The sequence below is a fragment of the Pan troglodytes genome, chromosome 14, assembly GCF_028858775.2.
Source record: "Pan troglodytes isolate AG18354 chromosome 14, NHGRI_mPanTro3-v2.0_pri, whole genome shotgun sequence".
NCBI classification, from domain to species: Eukaryota; Metazoa; Chordata; class Mammalia; order Primates; family Hominidae; genus Pan; species Pan troglodytes.
The window spans coordinates 52,326,439-52,346,921 of NC_072412.2; the positions used below are offsets into that span (position 1 = coordinate 52,326,439).

General features: G+C 38.8%; 1 protein-coding gene across 8 annotated transcripts in view; it reads left to right on the forward strand.

Annotated features, from left to right (window-relative positions):
- LRCH1 (leucine rich repeats and calponin homology domain containing 1) overlaps window positions 1-19,959 on the forward strand; it is a 200,200-nt gene extending 180,241 nt beyond the window's left edge. For 3 of the 8 annotated variants that reach the window (XM_003314134.6, XM_009426931.5, XM_063792516.1), the window contains 2 exons: window positions 827-904; window positions 17,441-19,959. In XM_003314134.6, the coding sequence (XP_003314182.2) occupies window positions 827-904; window positions 17,441-17,551 (189 nt within the window). In that variant the 3' untranslated portion in view covers window positions 17,552-19,959. Of the gene's footprint in view, window positions 1-826; window positions 905-8,536; window positions 10,444-17,440 lie in introns of those variants that run through there. The other 5 variants (XM_009426930.5, XM_009426929.5, XM_009426932.5 and 2 more) reach the window with 2 other exon arrangements.
- The last annotated feature ends 524 nt before the right edge of the window (window positions 19,960-20,483 follow it).

Below are 20,483 nucleotides of genomic sequence, written 5' to 3' on the forward strand. Positions count from 1 at the left end.
CAGTCTTTATCACAGTGGCTCCTCCACCTACACTGTTGGAATCAGTCATGCTTCTTGCTTTCTTTCCTAAGGAAAATAGTGGAGGAATATTACAATTTAGCAGCAAAGTGTTCAAAACGTACCATGTAAAAAAGTATAGTATATTATATGGGAAATGTGCCTGTTACCCATCCCACACCTCAGAGGCCATCTATAACCAAGGTTAATTCAATTGTGAGAAGCTTTTGGTTAAGTCCTGAACATCCACCGTTTTCAGTGCTGTTTACCATGATATTGCCTCTATATCCCTGGCTTTGGTGGGAAGGAGGTTAATTGGCCTGGTGAATTTAGATCCTTTATATAGGAATATATTTGCTGATGGGGAAGGTGATGTTTATGGTGTACTTTAGGCAAACTAAAACAGGTTACACAACAGTATGATCCCGTAAAAACTATATATACGTGTGTGTGTGCATATATATAAACAATATAAACATACGCGTGTATACATATATACATATGTATGCAGAAAATTTTGCATACATATACACCAGTGTATATACATGATATAAAAACATCTATATATATATACATAGGCATATATGTATATGTAGGCATATATGAACACAGTGTCTGGAAGAATAGAATCTAAAATATTAACAGTTTTTAATCTAAGATGGATGTTTCTGAGTGATATTTTGTTTTCTTCTATTTGCTTATGTGTTATTTTCTTTTTCTCCAATAAACATGTATTGCTTGTGCCATTTGGGAAGTTTAAAATTTAACATGTTATTAAAATGGTTTCTCTTTTAAATAATACATTATTTCCGTATATTTGCATTTATAGCCCAAACTTAGCATGGCCAAATGCAGAAGAAATGTGGAAAACTTTTTGGAAGCGTGCCGAAAATTAGGAGTACCAGAGGTAACATCAAACTTACTTCATATAACTGTGTTGTAGTAAAAATTTTATTTAATATATGAGTTTGAACCATTGAATCGATGCAAAGCTTTGTACATGCTTTTTTGTCTCAACCTTTCTTGAGAAATAATATTGAATAAATTATATAAACTTTAAATTGCTCTATTGCAGTGAAATTAAAATGACTATTCAATAAGTTCAATTCTGAGGGAAAAGGGAAATAATTTAAGATTTTGAAGTAAGTGTGAAATTTCAGACTTGAAAAAAAATTTTAATCCGCTTGATTCTCCAAGAGCAGAAATTGCTGAGGCTGTAAGTGAATCTTCTCTCAGGCTTCATAGAGTAGAATTTTGGAGCTGATGGTTTTCTTATCCCAGGCTCTTAAGAAAAGACCAGCTGATTATTGATTATCATTCTCTGTAGCTGTATTTTCCATATGTGGATAAAAAAATCAACATTGGAAATACTATAGTTATTGTTATCACTAATCATTATCATTAATAATAGCAGTGTTTGTGTGTTGCTTTACAGTTTGTTAACTATTTGCATTTCATTTTTGCCTTCAGTTTGCTTTGAGCCCAATAGGCAATTCAATTACATATAGTTTGCTATTTTTTCTCTCTCCAACCTCAGACCCAGCCTCAGCCTCAGGCAGATGGCTGGGGGCTTTTAAAGACTTCGCTTTTAGTACCATAAACTGATTTCTTAGGCAGACATGAGGCAATCCACTCAGAATATGGAGTAGCCATATAAATTGAGAAGTTTATCCTCATTGTGATAAACAGAAATTGATAGAAGTTTATTTCTTATGATTTCTTCTTTCTTAATGCCCCAGGGATAAGGTAATTTTAAAAATACATGCGATACTGTTTTGAGTATATGAAGAATTATATTTCAGTATAATTCTACTCAGTGATAGGAATTAGTTACTGAGATTGACAAAGACTTTTTTCCCTTTCCTTTTCTCTCTCCATCCTTCCTTCCTTTTTTTTCCTTTCTTCCTTTCTTTCCCTCTTTTTTCAGCTTGGTGGGATTCAGAGGTGGGGGATAGTGGTTTCTCATCTTATTTGAGGAAAAGGAGAGCATTATTTAAAACATCTTTAAGTCAGAGCTATATCAATACAAGGAAGCTTACAAATTTATTTTTTAAAGAGTGTAAATTTTATATGATGGACTGTCTTTGTGATCTGTTCTGCTTTCAGCAATGTTATAATCTGTCTATTGTGTGTGTACATTTTAATATTGCATATACATTTCTTGGCTTTGAATATATATGTGAACGCACTTACATACCTTTTCTAATGATTTGATTCTGTCATGGGCTAGTAAGATTTCCCATGTGTGAATCAAAACTCTCATGGCAAGCTTCAGATGATAAATTATTTGTGTCTGTGCTAGAAAGCACTTCATCAGTGCTTTAGGTCATTAGGTTATGACCTAACTCCCTGTGGTTTTTAAAACTCATCAATGTTTTTTTGGCTTACAGTGATATAAAATAAAACGGAAATGCCCTTAACCAATTATTGTGAGTAAAGATTGGTAATTAAGATTTCCTTTTAAAGTGGAGAAAAGGAAATTAAATTACCATAAAAATCCAGAGCAAAATTTATCATAATTTCTCAAGATGCCCCTGGCACTAATGTACAATTTATAATTCCCGAGAAGGTTCAAATACAGGCAGTGAATGATCTTTATCTGGCAGTGTCCCATTTAACTATGTTTAGTATCACTTAGCGTATTTCTGGAATTATGTTTAAGGCTTGAGGTGATTTTCCTTTTTTTCTTTTTCTTTTTCTTTTTTTTTTTTTTTTCGAGATGGAGTCCCACTCTGTCACCTGGCCAGACTGGAGTGCAGTGGCACGATCTCAGCTCACTGCAACCTCCACTTCCCGGGTTCAAGCGATTCTCTTGCCTCAGCCTCACAGGTAGCTGGGATTACAGGTGTGCACTACCACGCCCAGCTAATTTTTGTATTTTTAGTAGACACGGGGTTTTACCATGTTGGCCAGGCTGGTCGCGAACTCCTGACCTCAGGTGATCCGCCTGCCTCAGCCTCCCAAAGTGCTAGGATTATAGGCATGGGCCACTGTGCCTGGCCAAGGTGATTTTCAAGTTTGCTCTGTGTGTGTGTGTGTGTGTGTGTGTGTGTGTGTGTGTGTGTACACATATATATCCTAATGAATAATCCAATAGCATTTTACTGGTGACTAGAGTTTAAATTTACTTCTACTAGACAAAAAGTGTGTTAACAGTTGAACTTCTTTAATGATAATGTTAAAGTAAGTAAAGAATATTTAGTGACAAATCAGAAATTCCTATTGCAAGGCAATTGGCATTTTCCTGTATACTCAAAACAACATGTTTTCATCTCACAGAGTACAGGAAATGTTTTTACCTTAGGAATATGACACTAAATTGAGGGACCAGATGACTTCCCCACCCCACCTTAGATATTTATACTTCCTTCCCTACCTAGGAGGGTTGATGACTGAGTGTATGTGTGGCACAGTACAATTGATGATTTACACTAAAAAGGTAATTATATCACAAGACTTCTTGCAGAAATTCTCCATCTATAATTAGACATTTTAAAAACCTAAAAAAAGAGGACCTATATCATTACTTTTTCTTGTTGCATCAAGCTTAATATTTGAGTAATAAAATATTCACTGATTTCCTAGTAGTCAGTGTAGTTACTTCCCTCTAATTTGCAAGCTTTTTCTACTTCTCCATCTATAACTTATCTACACACACACACAAGCCGCAGAGATCTTGAGTTCTGCATTTTATAAGCTAAATATCTAACTGACAATGATAAATCATCCTGTAGATATTGAAAAGTCACAGCTGTGTTCTTAAGCCTAAAATTTTTTGTCCTATGTAATAGAATCACAGTTTGAAACTATAAACCATAGTCAGGGTCAGCAGTTTGTATAATTTTTTCACATTCATATAGATGGAATACAGTAGCTAAGCAGATTTAGTTAAATTATTACATGTAAAGTAAGAAAATGGGATGGAAATAATAATAAATGATTTTCTTTAGAAGTCCCCATAAACGCAGTCCCAGGCATTTGCTCCAGGGTGGGTCACGGTTCATGACACACTTCTCTTTGCTTCCGCAGCTGGAACCACTGTGTGGTTTCTCTAATATCCAGGAAACATGTCTATGCAGGTTGTGGCAGTATACTACCTAAATTCACTGAATAAATAGTAAAGGTTAGTGGGTGAGACTATCCCTCCACGACATTTAAAAAAATTTGTTATGATTTTTTAAGACGGGGTCTCACTGTGTTACTCAAGCTGGTCTCGAACTCCTAGGCTCAAGACACCCTCCTGCCTTTGCCTCCGAAAATGTTGGGATTACGGACATGAGCCACTGTGCCCAACCCTTGGTGGTATTTTAAGCCCACTTTTTACAGTAGTGTAGAAGACAGTAGTTCTGTTGTGGCTGATTCATAAATGCAGCATTTTCACATTGGCTACATTCAGAATTATAAGCAGCATTAGGTACCTTCCCACATCCCTTTGTGCTGTTGATGCTTAGTGGTCAGACTTTGTAGCTGTCTTTGACCTCTAGTGCAAGCATCAACTTGGTCTTGAAGACAGGCCTTAGTGGGCTTCCAAATTCTTTGGGATATATTTTCTGCGTCACCTAAGAATCTGACTCCAATTAGGCCTTGACCCCATGAGGCTTTTAATGGACACATTGGGGCTTCCTTTGACTTTTCTGAGTGCTCTTGGAGATTCCTGACCTCTAACCTCTATGTAGCAGATTGGCTACATGTTCCTGGTAGGTACAGTTCATGGTTGACTATTGGAGGTTTTCAAATGGATCCAAATTTAGGGATATTTTAAGGCTCTTATTAGTATTCTCTCAGGTTGAGAGAAATCTAATTTATGAAGCATCAAAAAATTAGGAAATAGATATTTATTTGGTTCACCAGGGAAATTTTTCTACTTAATTTTAAATAGGTAACTTTGATCTCAAACTTCTGTAAGGCATGAGATCCTTAGTTTAACAGACTTGCCTTCTTTAGATGAGGGGAGTTAGAATAGAAATGTACTCTGTTGTCTAAATGTTCAGTCCTTCATCTTCCTTACTGTTTCCAGAGAAAAGATAGAGAAGAAGATTAAAGGCAGCAACTCAGCTGACAGTGGTAGCCTCCTTTCAGCTTAGGGCTCCTTCCTGCCTATCTGGGCAGCTCAGAGTGCTGGAGGAAGGAGAAAGTTTTCATTCCACATGCAAAAGGGCAGGTCACTTGGCATCCTTGAGCTTCTGCATCAGCCAAAGGGAGTTACAAATAAAACCCTAAAGTACATTCAGATGCTAATGATGATTGTGTCAATGTAAGTGGAATTATGGCTGAGTTTTCCTTATCTTTTGTAATTTTCATATTCGCATTTTTTGTGTTAAAGGTTTTATATATGAAAGTCATAATAGCGTTCCCACTTTACACCTCTTGTGAGGGTTTAGGAAATTACACATACCACTGATTGAAGTTTTTGTTTTTGAAAGGCAATCTATAAATTGAAGCTACTGTTTTTTTGTTTTAATCTTAAGAATAAGAGAAATGGGTCCCTTATCTTCTCTGAGCCTTATACCTATTTTTCTTCCCCAAGTCAATGACTTTAGTGTTAATTTAAATCATAACTAACACTTTGTGGAAGGATGAGATTCTTATTACAAGATTTATTTTAATTTTCCATTTATATTGGTTAATTCTAAGGGTGAAAGACAGATTCATTGTTTTACTAACATCAATTTTAAAATTCATAATTTATTGAAAACAGCCAATCTATCTCTTTTCTAGCTATAAAGAATGCAACTAATTTCCAAGCTATTCCTAGCTTTCTCTAAGTTCATAAAATTGGCAATTAGTTGTCATATATTTGGAGAAGACTGGAAATCCTTCCCCACCTCTCTCCTCTCCCTGCCAAATTATACCTCATCGCTGAATTATGGCTTTAAATATTGCAGAATGACCATGAACATTCTTATATTATGATATTTTAGATTAAAAAATACTTTGTAAGCGTATTGACTTTTTATATTAAGATTATATTTAAGTAAAGTAAATATATTCCAAAGTTTTAAATAAAACTTCTGCCTAGATATGTTTAGCTCTTAGAATTTAGACTGTAGTACACCCTGAACTGCCGGATCTGTCTACTTTTCTCTTTGTATCCATAGTATTTGGGGAACCTGGTCCAGTAGTAATCTCGGTCACACACTCTGGTTGTGTGCAACCTAAGTGAATTTCTTAACCTCTGGTGATTGTGATTTTTGTTCACTATAATGGGCATTAGCATCCGCACTTGCCTCTGGGGACTCTTAGTGAATTAACTGTGTTTTACAAATGGCTTGCAGTGATTACAAATGCTTTGTAAATACATGGTGAAATTTTGCCTCTTTAAATTTCCTTACTTTTTAGCATTTTCCAATTTTAATTTTCATAAAGAAATAAAGTATAATCTCTACGTCCCTCTCAGTAAGGCTAAATTTTGGAAAGCACAAAGGGCAGAACCTCCCAGGTCAGAAATTAGGAACTTTAGCCCTGGTTTGCTTCATGGCCCCATTTCAAGGGCTGAAATGACTGTTGGCTATGTGACATAGGGTTGAATCAGAGAGCAGTTCTCAGATGGCCACAGCAGCTCACACTCCACACAATCATCATGGTGCTTCACATTTTTGCCTACTAGACAGTCTTAGATCCATTCCTTTTTCTTTAGAGATTGTGATTTAATTTAAATTAACCACTATAGGCTGTGACTCTAGGTCTCACCCACTTTAATTAAGCCCAGAGTCTGTGGCGTCGTGAAACTGTTTCCTGGATGAGAAGAATGGTCTGTGTTGCCCGCCCCCGTGAGGAGTGTACTACTGAAAACTGCCAAGTTGATCTGACTCTAGTTCTCTGATGGTGCTGCCAGAGAGCAGACCAGACATGTTCCTTAGGGTTCTGCGAAATGTATTGAAATACTTGCTGAAGATAGAATCATCTGCTTTTAACATGAAAATACTAGTTTTGTGAAAATCACATTTCAGTTTGCATATCAGCCTTCTGTCTTATGACTGCTTTGCTCGGATTTCCCTGGTCAAGCACAACATTGCAATAGAAAATTCTTATTGCAATAGAAAACTTTTCTTAGATGTTTCCTCATCTATTAATCCGTGAGCAGCATCAGTCTCCCAGTGAAATCCAATTTATGTGTAGCTGTTTTAATTCTTGGGAGGACTCTAACAGTGGTAGCTTGATTTCTCCAGATCCACTGAGAAAAGATACAACATGTGAATACATATAACATGATTTATTCATCTTAAAAATATTTTGTTAAGAGTATCTCTAACTTCATTAATAAAATAAAATTAGAATGTTTTTAATCTTATTCAACCAACCTAATTTTGTAGTATTCCTACTTAACTGAGGGTATCGAGCTAACTTCAGAGGACACAAGTGAGGCAAAACTTCTAACTTAGAAACATCTTTCAGTCACTCCATGATGTGCAGCTGCTTAGCAGTGAGGCCAAAATAAAGGACAAAATTGTAGCAAAGTATGTAAAATATACATAACATATATCTTCAATGCCTCACCTAATTTGTAAATAAAACTGCATTTATGAAATAGATCACAAGTATTTTCAATCTTTGTTTAATTTGGAAACAAAACCACAGCTTTTGTTTCTTGCTAATATATCAATTATAATTCCTGTTAATTTTAAACTGTGGTCATTTCCGGTTCAGGAATTCAGCGTATGAGACAATTGTTTGTTTTCTGACAGCAATAGGCTGCTGAAAGTCAACGCAGAAAACTGAGCCTCTTAGTTTGCAGTTAGCTGAGAAATAGGTGTTCTGCTTCCATACATGGTGACTGTTGAGTAGATAAAACACAGAGGTCTACTCCCCCTGCTCCAATATACCTGTTTAGTAGTGAAGCAATTTACATAGTAACTCCATGTGGGGGTGTACTTTTACTCTCTACTCTCACTACACATCCAAGAAGCCTCCCCTAGACTTTTGGTTAATGTGTTGTTGCAAAAATATGAAATGTAATGTACTTTCTGACACATGTAGGGACATACTTAGAACTAGCATTGCCCAGAGTTTATCAAGCGTAAAATGAAAAAAAAAATTAAATGTGTGTGTTAACTTTCAGAGAGAACTACTTTGTATCCAAGTCTACATAGACCAGGGTAAAAAATGCACTAAGAGAATGGAGAGTAGGGGTAGGGATTCCATTTTAAACTTTATAGTTTTTCATTTAGTAAGGTTAAGTTGAAATGTCCCAAGTGAAAATCTCTTATTTTTATGCCACTGATGAGCACATGATACCTTGAATATTAAAACTGTGTGAAAGGCAGAATGATGTGTAAATTGCAGAACATGCCGTTCCTCCATGGCGAGATTGTGAGTGAAGGATTTCTTTGACCCATTGGCACAAAATAGGTATTCTATTCTACTATTATGATGGATTAAAAAATCTGTGATGATGAAAGGGTCTTACCTGCTTGAAATAAGGGGTTACTCCTGCCATTTGCTAGTAACCAAAAATGTGTGCTTCTTTCTAGCTGTTCCTCCGTGTATTTTTAATTGTATGCACTGTCTCTTTCTGTTCTAATGGCTGCCCTCGGAATAGGCTGACCTCTGCTCTCCGTGTGACATCCTGCAGTTGGATTTTCGTCACATTCGAAAGACTGTTGACACTCTGCTGGCACTCGGGGAGAAAGCCCCACCACCAACTTCTGCCCTCCGCTCCAGGGACCTTATAGGCTTCTGTCTTGTCCATATTCTCTTTATAGTGCTGGTCTATATCACTTACCACTGGAATGCTCTGTCCGCATAACGTCTGCACGTGCATCCAAACGCTGTGCTCTGTCGCCCTCAACCTTTGCAGGGTCCTTCCTACCTTTGAGCTTTTGCCTTGCAAACTTCCATCCCTGTCATGTCTTCAGTTATCTCTCGAGTTTTGAAGCTGAACAGTAGCAAATCAGATTTTCCAGAAGCACAAACTTTGTAGAATACAGTTTAGTATAATTCCTCTCACTTACTGAAATACAACGACGACGACTGCAAAGTGTATGCACACCACATGCTTCCTCATCCACATAGTGCCAGCAGCAGTGCCACGCAGTTCCTCCTCTCCCTTCCGGTGAGCTGCTGCCCTGGGCAGAGGGGAGGAGAATTCCAGGACAAGAGTGTCAAGGACAGGGATTTAGCATATGGAAGTCTTTCCTTTGGGTCAGTATTGAACTAGAATTCTAATTCAGGACTGGGCAATTGAGCTGTATAGGGGCCACCTTGCAGGGAGGACAGAAAACTAACATTTTGGCCCAACTTGATCTATACAAAACTTTAATAATACCACTATTGACCAAGTTGGACATGTACACGTATACACACTGCCTTGATGGCCATTCGATTGGATTCCTCCCAAATTTCCTAAAAAGGGAGCCGTGAAGGGCACTGGGCAGTGTGGCCGCCAACTTCCACCCCGGCAAGCCCCTCTGTCCTATGCAGAAGGGCACTCCAGGGAAGGAAGTGTCGTTGCTGTTAGAGCCTCACGTGGAGGAGTCACTTAAACACCAGTTTTTTACTGCTTAATTCCTTGTTAGGTCTTCTCTTGAGGCTCTTAGAAAAGCGTTTTCCAGAGAGATTTCTATTTTTGAACAATGGAACGGATCACTGCTTTTTTGCCACATCACATAGTAACTGCTGGTCCAGAATGTGACGGATTCGACTCTATTCATTTTCAAGTAAAGCCATGAGCCATGGAACATTCTTGGTCCTGGTGCTTGGGTTATGATGGCAGGAGTCAAGAAGAAGATTACTTTCATTCTAGAAGAATGTAGTTTCTCTAATTATTTGAAATGTTCATTTAGCCTTTGATTTTCACTGATATTAACTAGCAAACTGCTTTATTTTTAAGTCAGCTCAAAGGATTATATAGTAACTATATCTGCATTTGGAGCAATGTGATCAGTTTGCATTTAAAAGGAAAAAAAAGAATTTTATCTTAGCCAGAATGTCCCTGGATTCAGGGGTGTCTTCGTATAATATGAGAGGGCCTTGTTCCAAGGTCAAGGCAGCCTCCTTATTTTACATGCTGTTTGCCAAATCCTGTTTCTTAGCTTGGGGAGATGATGGACTTAGCTTCCTCAAGATAAATTTCTAGTTTATTAAGATGCAAACAGCTCTCATAGATGGCTACTAAGAAGAAAATCTTATTTTTCTGAACATTTTCATGAATCCAGGGGACTTGAAAATATGGAAGACCCACATAGTTAGAAGAATATATTTATAAAGATTCCTTGCTGCTAAGTCAGATCAGATTTGCTAACAGGAAGCATTCTTTACATGACAGTATCTTGAGTTATGTGAGTTTTTTTTCCTCCTGACTTTGTGTTGATTGGTGAAATGCAGGGTATGTGGAAGTTATCTAATTAACCTCAGTTGTATATGAATAACCCACAGATGTACTGAATTACTTTTGGTGCTATCTTGTACTCTTCAATCTGTAACACAATAAAATCCCTTTGTACGATGTCTAATGAGCACCCTGAGCCATAAATTGCTTAATAAACACATTTTGGGTGATTATTCCAAGTTTTTATCAGCCCATTGATACATGTATTCATGAGCTCTCAGCATTCCCATCCAGCTCTGCAGTGCATTGAGGCTTCTCTTTAATGGTCACCATTGTGGTGGTTTTTCCCTTCTTTCTGGGGAGAAAATGGGAAAAAAAAAGAAAACTTACTGGGTTGCCACCTTAAAATAATATCAATAAAAACTGAGTAGGACACTCATGTAAGAGTAGATTTAATTTTCATTGTTGATATAGTTCAATTAAAACATGTTAAAGACAAATTAAAAGAGGTTTATATTTTAATTCTGGCATCCAAAGTATTCTTTGGACGCACTTTGATTTTTTTGTGTGTCATTAATTTGTCTGTACTCTACTGCGCTGCACTTCTTGGGATTTATTGGATGATGTTTTTTCATTAGTAGTATGGTAACTAGCAGAACACAATTAATTTAGTCCTTTAGGCAAAAATTTGAATGAACTGTTCTGTCCATTGCCAAGCCATTAATTTCTAATCAGAATATTAAGCTTCTCTGTGGTTTTTCTCCAAGGTACCCGTGCACCAGCCCATATGCTAACTGGATGCCTGCGGATGCCTGCCCTTGCATCTTGACTGGGGATACCTGGCTGACCTCCTTAGAGTCTGAGAAGTAGTCAGGGATGTCACTGAGTGGTTTATTGTGCTGACCAAATCTCCTCCTCACAAGAAAGACCGTTTTTTTCAGTACTCCCTTCCAATGTTAGATAAAAGGAGCCAAGTATCTATTTACATTTTATTTTGAAATAGCCATTTGTATTCTCTTTCTCCAGTTTCTCCAACTGGTGGCAACTCTCCACTCAGTGTCAGGAATTCCAAAATTTGTGGCACCTAATTTCTAATCATCTTTCCTATTTATGGATTTCTGGTTTGTTATTTTTAGGGAGAGGCACTTATGAAATGGGGCTGGTGGAAAGGGGCCCCGCAGAACTACAATGTATGATAATCGAGTATAAATTTCATCAATGAGAGTAGATAAATAAAGGCACTTGATATCCTGCTGCTATTTGTTTGTAAGAAATTAAAACTAGTGCGTGGTGAGCTGGGTTATCTCTCGAAAACTCATGTAGATGCCTGATTGAGTCATAAGGACAAAGGGTGTTTTGCCTTTGCCTGTGGGGAAAAAGTAGGGATGATATTTTAAAATTTTAAGAAACTGAAAGTTGTTTTGGATTAGGTGAAAAATACTTTAATATGATTTTATTTCAGGAGACTTGATTTTTAAAAATTAGGCTTCGTATTTCAAAATTAGTTCTCAATAAACAATCAATTTGGTATATAGAATGTGCCCTTTTTTTCTTAAGATGGTCAGAGTCTAGTTTCCTGGCTTTTCACTGTGACTTTGTTCATTTTTGTGTTCATTCCTTCATTCCATAAATATTGAATGAGCAACCTCTGCAAGGCCCTGGGGATAAAAAAGTCACTGGGACACATGGCCTGGTCCTCAAAAAGCTTACAGTCTATAGCAGGAGTCTGCAAGCTTGTTTCATAAAGGGCCTAAAGGAAACATTTTAGGCTTCTTGGGCCATGCAGATTCTGTTGGGATTACCCAGTTCTGCTTGTGTACCATAAATGCAGCCATAGACGATACATCAAACATAGGTGTGGCTGTGTGCCAATAAAACTTTATTTACAAAAACTGGCTGCGGGCTGGATTAGCCTGCAGGCCATAGTTTGCCACCCTTGATCTAGTAGGTCCTTAGACAAGTAAAGAGGAATTCAAGTGATAAGGACCTGTGGTGGAACGGGTACAGGATTCTGGAAAAGAGACCTGACCCTGATGGGGAATAGGGGACCATGAACGCACCCTGGGATGGTGGTGTTTCCACTGAGACTTAGTAAACGTGCAGGAATAGCCAGGTGGAGTGGGGAGGGGAGAGGGACTAGGGTTGAGGCATATGTGTGTGTAGAGAATGAAGTGTTCTAGGGAGAGGATGGACTAGAAGGTAGCATGGTTGCAAAGTAAATAATCCAGGGAGGAGCAACAAGAAATCTCTGTAAGATGTTGAATGGTCTCCATTTCACATTGAAGAAACTGATGCAGGAACTTAAAGCTCTCGTACATTAAAATAACGCACAGATAGTTTTAAAGCTCAAACAATGTAGTGCCAGGACTTTATATATAAGAAGCAGCCTGAACAAAATGAAATATGCTGGTGGGATGATGCCATTTTAGGCTAGTGGCTGGCTTAGAAGTAAGTGTGGGTCTCTTTGGGAGCATAAGAAACTGTAGAAGGAGGAGAGTCAGTTAGTGACGGCTCATCCTGTTCCCAGCAGGTGTTTTCTGCCAGGACAAGATGAGCTGAGTGGCAGAGCTAACCCTGACACTGAGTTGAGGGTTCGCTGGTCCCACCTGACATTGAAATTGATGGGACTAGCCATCAAAAAACTCCAGGGGCCACGGGACCTCTTCCTATATCATGACCGCAGACCTAACATATTTAACCATTAAGTAAGAGATTTATGGGAGGAGGCATAGTATTGTGGAAAGAGCCCTGGCTCTAAGACACATGTGGTTCAAACCCTGGTTCCAGGACTTACCAGCTGTTTAATGTCACAAAGTTACTTGAACTCTCTCTCTATCTTAGTTTTCTCATCTGTGAAATGGAGATATTAATGTCTGTCTTGCAGGGTTATCATAAAGAAATCATCAATACAAAGCTGTAGTGTTGGTGCCAGGCACGTAGGAGGTAGCCCAGAAGTTTTTCAAAGCTAGCATTTAGTCTTCGTGGCTTGCCGTCTTTTCCAATGTCGTTTGCTGTGGCTCAGAAGGGTGGATGAGGGGATATGGGTGAACCTAATAGATTCTACCATTGGAGAAGTAACTTGAAGCATGAGTTCTTCAAAGGCGGTCAGAAGCATTATTTTTATGCAGGAGACTACTTCATGACTCCGCTCCGTACTTTAAAAAGAAACACAACAAAAAAAGCCCATGGGCAAACTAAGAGTCTACTGTCACGTTCTCAACAAGAATCTCTGGGATCCTATAACAGTGTGACTTAAATTCATTTCAAGTCAATATAAAGGTACAGCTGTCTCTGCTGTAAGTCCATTATGAACAAGGGGCCTGCTGGAAGGGCCACTTTACCTGCCTGATCCTTAGAGGGCCCTTCTCTTCTGAGTCATTCCTCATCCAGCTGTAAACCTACCATGATTCATTCCTAAGTCCAGCTTCTGTGCACACTTCAAGGATCCCCCCACTCTGTGGGAGATGCAGTGTCCTGACTGGTGTGATGGCAAATGGCCCTGACCCCTTCTTGGGACGCCTCCTGGTTGGAAGCCTCCCCTTGGCCATCCTTCCAACCAGCACCTCAAGGTGTAATTCCCCCCAGAGTCTTCATTCCAGTCCTGTGATAGAATAACCAGAATGGCCATGCTTGTATAAGGTTTCTGTTTTCCTGTGTGAGTCTTCTTACATCCCTCCAACCTCAGCAAAGTAATCTGAGGGCACCTCTGGGCTTCCTCAGGGGGTCTGAAAAGAGGCAGGAAGAATTTGAGGGGTACCTTTTTATGTCTTCTGTTTACTCCTCATCACTAGCCATACAAGCAGGAGGGAGGATCTCGGACTCTGCACCTGGCTTGGAATGTGGAGACCAGGAAGGCGAGAAATGCTGCTTGAAAAAACAAGGGCCTGGGAAAGAGGGTGCCCTTCACCTAACTCAGTCTGTGAAGTGTCCAAATGTCCTGTTGGCAGGAGGCTGAGGCCTCGATACCTTCCCATCCCTGTTTCTGTGGAGCCCCCAGCCTTTCCCTCGCATGCCCTTCAGCTTAGAACCCTGCAGGCCACTGGAGCCACTGCTCATCAGGCCCTGGGGTCAGTCCTTCATTGGAGGACACATGCCACTCTCCTTTCAGGACACAGGATAGGACACCTTGCTCCATATAAGCTGTGTTGTTCACAGAGATTAGGCTCTATGGAAATACTTGTGCTAGAATTCAGGCACATTCTAGACTACACATAGCTAAACACTGAGGTTGAAAAGCAAAATGTCTTGCTGCATTGCCTTAGGCAAATCCCTCATTCAAAAATTTCTGTTCACATTCCTTGCCCAGTGTTCTGTTGATTTCTTAGTGTTTTTCCTACTGATTTGTTGAGCTTATGTGTCATATAAAATGCTTTGTAATTTTTTTTTTTTTTTTTGAGATGGGGTATGGCTCTATTGCCCAGGCTAGAGTGCAGTGGCACAATCATAGCTCACTACAGCCTCAAATTCCTGGGCTCAAATGATCCTCCCACCTCAGCCTCCCAAGTAGCTGGGAACACAGGTGCACACCACCATGTCCAGCTAATTTTCTTTAATTTTTTGGAGAAATGGGGGGTCTCACTATGTTGACCAGATTAGTCTCGAACTCTTGGCCTCAAGTGATCTTCCAGCCTCAGCCTCCCAAAGTGCTTGGATTACAGGCCTGAGCCACCATACACATTGTTCCCTTTGTAATTTGATGCAAATACTTTTTTTTAAAGTGTTACTTATCTTCTTATTAATCGGGCTTGTTTTTTTAACACATGGATGCTTTAAATATTTAGGTAATCAATTGCTTTGCTCTTTTCCTTTGTGACTTTTTCATAATGCTTTTTTTAGCTTAGGAAATCCTTTCCCATCCATTTATCAGAAAAAAGTACTAAATATTCACCTTTATGTTATTGGGAGGGGTGTTGTAGTTTTTTTTTTTTTTTAATGTTCAACTCTTTATTTCATTTCAAATTGATTTTAACATATGGTATGAAGTAAAGAATTGTTTTCCCCGAGTAATATCTGGCACCAAGAACTTGACTGTACTTAACAGCCATTTACAATTTCCTGCAAAGCCAGATGTCAACTTGGGTGCTGTCAGAGCCAATAGAATGAGGAAGACATATCTTTGCCCTTATAGAACCTGCCTTAACAGTGAAATGCCAGATTCAAGTGATTTCACAAGTCCGTGGCAGATGGTGCCGGGGAGGCTGGACACTGTCATCAGGCCACAGATACCCCTCACCATGCCGCAAAAGGAGGCACCATTGTTAACAGCCTGGCTCACAGCTCACAACTCAGACAGAACTCCCCCATCCTTTCTCAGGTTGATACTTGGCTAATAAATTGTCAGGCAGCATGAACTTGCATGCTCACCTGATACACCATTGACAAGATAATCCTAGTTTGATACACAGCAGTGACATGAAACCATGGTTAAAATTGTTCTTTAAAGAATCGACTGTCTTCTGTTGACAGGGGGCCATCTCTTAAGGCCTAGGTTAAAGTCTGATGTTCTCTGAATTTGCCACAAGGTAGGGAAGGGTGAAAAGCAGATACAGTAAGATGGTGAGAGAGTAAGACCCACTGACATTTGAGACAGTGGAACAAGTTATTGGAGATGTCATGTCATGTCCTTTGAAAGTCTTTAAAGCACAGAGCGCCTGTGTCTCTGGTAATTTTTGGAGAGTTCTGCATTGAGGCAGCAAGAAGATCTGGTTCCTCAAGCAAGTGTCGCGTGGAAGGAAGCCCTTCCTTGCAGAGCACACCAATTGGCTTCCTGCTGAACAGTGACTCCATCACCTAGGGCTGGATGCAGATCCCACTTAAACTCTCCTTCAAAACAGCGCTACTCAGCCTTAAAAAGAAGGAAATCCTGTCATTTGCAACAACATGGATGAACCTAGAGGATATTATGCTAAGTAAAATAAGCCAGGCACTGACAGACAAATACTGCGTGACCTCACTAATACGTGGAATCTAAAAACGTTGAATTCACAAAAGCAGAGAGTAGAATGGTGGTTACAGGGGCTGGGTGGGGAGGTGGGGATAGGAAGATATTGGTCAAAGGATACAAAATGGTGACTATAGTTCATCATAATGTATTTTATACTTGAAAATTGATAAAAGACTCTATTTTAAGTGTTCTTACCAAAAAATAAGTATCTGAGATAATGGATATGATAATTAGCTTGACTTAGCCATTCCACAATGTATACTTTTATCAAAATATCATGCTGGACACCATAAATAAATACAATTTTTTTTTCCTGTCAAAGAAAAGAAAAAAGAAAAAGTAAACATTGGGCTGTGGAAAACACACTGTCATCAAGTAGATAAAAGAATATTTGCCGTGGTGTCTTTTTCCAGCCAAGGAGACACACCCTGGAAGAAGATTCTCTTGAATGATATCAGACCAGGGTGAAATAACAAAGGTGGAAAATTATTTCATTGTGTTATTCTGTAAACTGGTTTGTGGAGCATGAAAGGTTCTACACACAAGGAGGGACTCACGCTTACTGTTTTTCTTAAATAGTATGTCCTGGACATTTCCCAAGAGCAAAAATGCAGCATGAGAGAGTAGCAGGACATATGTGTCTTTGACAGTTTTATGAAAGAGTCTTGAAAGGGAGGCTATTGAGGGCTGTAGTTATAATTACCAATTTATAAAGACTGTTCATAAACCATGAAGAAAGGCTGCCAGTCCACCCACTTGCCTGCGTTCCAGAGGTCACAGGAAGTAAAATGAACTCAATGAAGTTCTATGGTCAGTATAACAATGTGTTCGGTACAAATGAATATTTGAGTGCCTTTAAAATGTGTCAGGGGCTATTTGCAGTTTTGCTTTATAAAAATAGAAGCTATTATATTCTTGGTGTATGCTCTCTGACTGACTCTGTAGCTCAGTTATTTAGTGTAAAACTTTCTTAAATATTTAGATCTGCAGACTTCATGGTGATTAGGAGCCTTTTTGAAACAAACTGCATGTGTGAAAAATCATTATTTTCTCTGCAAACATAGAAAAGGTCTTTGCAGTAGGTTGAAAGCAAAGGAAGGAGCTTGGTGTAGGTGATCAAACAGGCATACTAGAGTGTTCAACCTAACTTTGATGTCATCAACAATGTAGCAGGATTTTACAATGAGAGTAGGATCATCTAAAAATTGATGTTTTATTCTTTTTCCTTTTAGGAAAAGCTATGTCTCCCCCACCACATCCTTGAAGAAAAAGGCCTGGTCAAAGTGGGCATTACCATTCAAGCATTACTAGACATCACCGTAACGAAGGCTCTGTTCACATGAAACTACCCCTTCTCCATTGGGGGCTCAGACTCTGCTCTCATCCAGGATCCTGAACTCTGCTCCAGGCACCTGTTCAACCCTCTCTCCCACCCACTGCCTGTCACTTCACTGACTCCAGTTACATTGAAACAATTTTCAGTCTAAGGGAGGATTTTCTACCTTTCAGAGCTGACCTCCGACTTTAAGACTTGACAGGTATTTATCTTGAAACCAGAGAGGGAGCTGGAGAAAAAAAAAATGAGCAGCACATCAATGCCTTTTCCACCCTCCTTCATCCTTTCCACACTCACCGACTGCCATTACCAAAACGCCAAGCACAACCGTTTTGCAGCAAGACGCATTTGTTTTATTAAAACCAAACTCATTATGTATTTAGTAGGGGGAGGGGGGCACAATCAGGTTTTTCACCACCAAATTTTTCAAGAGGTTTCTTGAGACCATTGCCTTTTAAAAAACTATTTTCGACATACAAAATATTTATATAAATATTATTTATTAGTGAGTTGTTATTCATCCTTTGGATGCAAATTGTAAATTAGGAAACTATTTTATTACTGCTTTTTTGTGGTTAAACACTTTATTTTAATATTATAAATATTGAGTTATTTTCTATCCTCTTTGGCGTGCGGTAGTTTAGGTCTCAGTAATGTTTCTGGTATGTATGATTCCAAAAAAAAGCGAAAAACAGGTGCTTTTAGGACACAACTTTTCTGGGGAGGCAATATTGACACTTTGGTTTGTGGAACGTTGGTCTTATTTATATTTCTGCATTCCATCCAGTTTCCTACATTCCAGCAGCCCTCTGTCCCCCAATATAATGAACTGACTAAAATCAAGAGAGCACCCCAAAGTTATTTGTAAATAGCTGTGATGGAAAAAAAAAAAAAGACATATTAAACTTGAAGCTAAAATGTGAACAATTATTTTTTGGATTCATACTTCTTTTGCTATGCACAAAACATTCACGTTTTAACACAAAGAAATAATAAGTGTTAGCATCGTGTGTCTTGAAGTATACTTTTGCACTGTAACTTGGGTTACATTAAAGAGAGCTTAGCACCAAAGGTAGATAATGAAGAAATGGTATAGGAAAGTGGAGATGATAAAAAGTTGATTGTTGAACCAAAAAGGGTTTGAAGGGAAGCTTCGACTGAGTATCAGAAATTACTTAAGGCACATAGGACCTGAATCAGGAAACCAGCACTTCTTACAACTGCCAGTTTTAAAAGAGGAAATGATTCTGAGATGTGCTCATTTTATTTTAATTTGGTGGTTGGTGGTTTTCCAAGTAGTCTGTAAAATCCTGCAAGATTCACAGTCTCTGGTGTGAAACCTCAGAAGTGAGTCATTATGAGCCTGTGGGCAGCACCACCAAGGCAGGCTAAGGGGAGGGTGCAGTAAGTGGAGTTTGTGAGGCTGAGTGGCTGAGGAGGGAGCAAGTGCAACAAAATAGGGCTAGAGAAGAACCAGCCAAGGAATGGAACACATGCTGCTCTCAGAGATTCACAGAGGGCTTCACAGAACACGGCAGCCTTCTGCAGGCAGTTCCATGCATGTGCACTCACGCTGCAATCACAGATGTCCCAGTAATTAACCTTTCTAAGTCTTGTGAATGCTGACTGCACTTTCACCTCCTCGAAAAGCCATTGGAAGTTTTTAGAGCAGCAGCAGCCACAGTTTGTAAGACAAATGTAGAGGGGGACGCAAAAGAAAAGACACCACCAGGAGGAGGATTCAGTGTGCAGTCAGCACAGACCAACATCAACCAAGGCAATGGCTGCCCTCCACTCTTGGGAAGATGGGGGGAGGTTTCTGAAAACGGAAATTTGGATTGGCAGCTAGCAGTTATTTCCTATCAGATGTACTGTGCACTTTAACCTAACTTAAAATGTATTTTAATATTTTTCTGTACTGCACAAATACCTGTTTTGTCAAATAGCATAATGATGTAAAGAAACATTTTGGACAAAGAGTGTATACAATTTAAGCAACATTCAAAGGTTGACTATATAAGTAGGAGTTTAGCCTGCTGCACCTTCACGGGCATTCAGAATGCGGGGTCCTGAAATATTTTCTTACGTGTATATATGGTAGCATGAAGCTTTGTAATCATTGTTTTGAGAGATTTTTTTTTCAAAATTAAAGTATTTCTTTTGATATTAATTTTTATTATTTTCTTCAAGTTGGCTGTGTAATGTAAATGGCTTCAGTCTTCTGTAAAATTGCTTTTTTTTCTTTTAAATGCAGTCCTTCTATGGCTAAGACGTCTTCAAGATCCTTGTACACTGTTTATATGTGCAATAAAATGCATGGCCAGCTGACAGTATCGTCAGTGGACAGAATGTATATAGGGCAAATATCCTTCCTTTTATTATTTAACAGCCATTAAAACCTTGGATTTGTACAAACCACTTTGTGATTGACTTACCCATCAAAAAGGTTGACCCTGGTCACACACATACACACACACACACACGTCATAGGGTGTCATTGCTGAAGCAGATTGTAGCAATCATGTATATTTACGTATATGTGCACATAATATGTATATGTTATATGTATGTATGGCTCTGTGTGTATAAAATTTGGAGAAGGAATATATAGTAATGCACCATGTGACAACAGGGATATATCTGAGAAACGTGTCATTAGGTGATTTCGTCATTGTGCAAACATCGTAGAGTATATTTACACACTTAGTATAGCCGACCACACACCTAGGCTATGTGGCCTATTGCTCCCAGGACACAAACCTGCACAGCATGATACTATACTGAATAATGTAGGCTGTTGTAACACAATGGTAAGTATTTGTGTATCTAAACATAGTTAAACATTGGAAAGGTACAGTAAAAATATGGTATTATATAATCTTCGGAGACCACTGTTGTATATTTAGTTCATCATTGACCAAAATGTTGTTATGTGTACA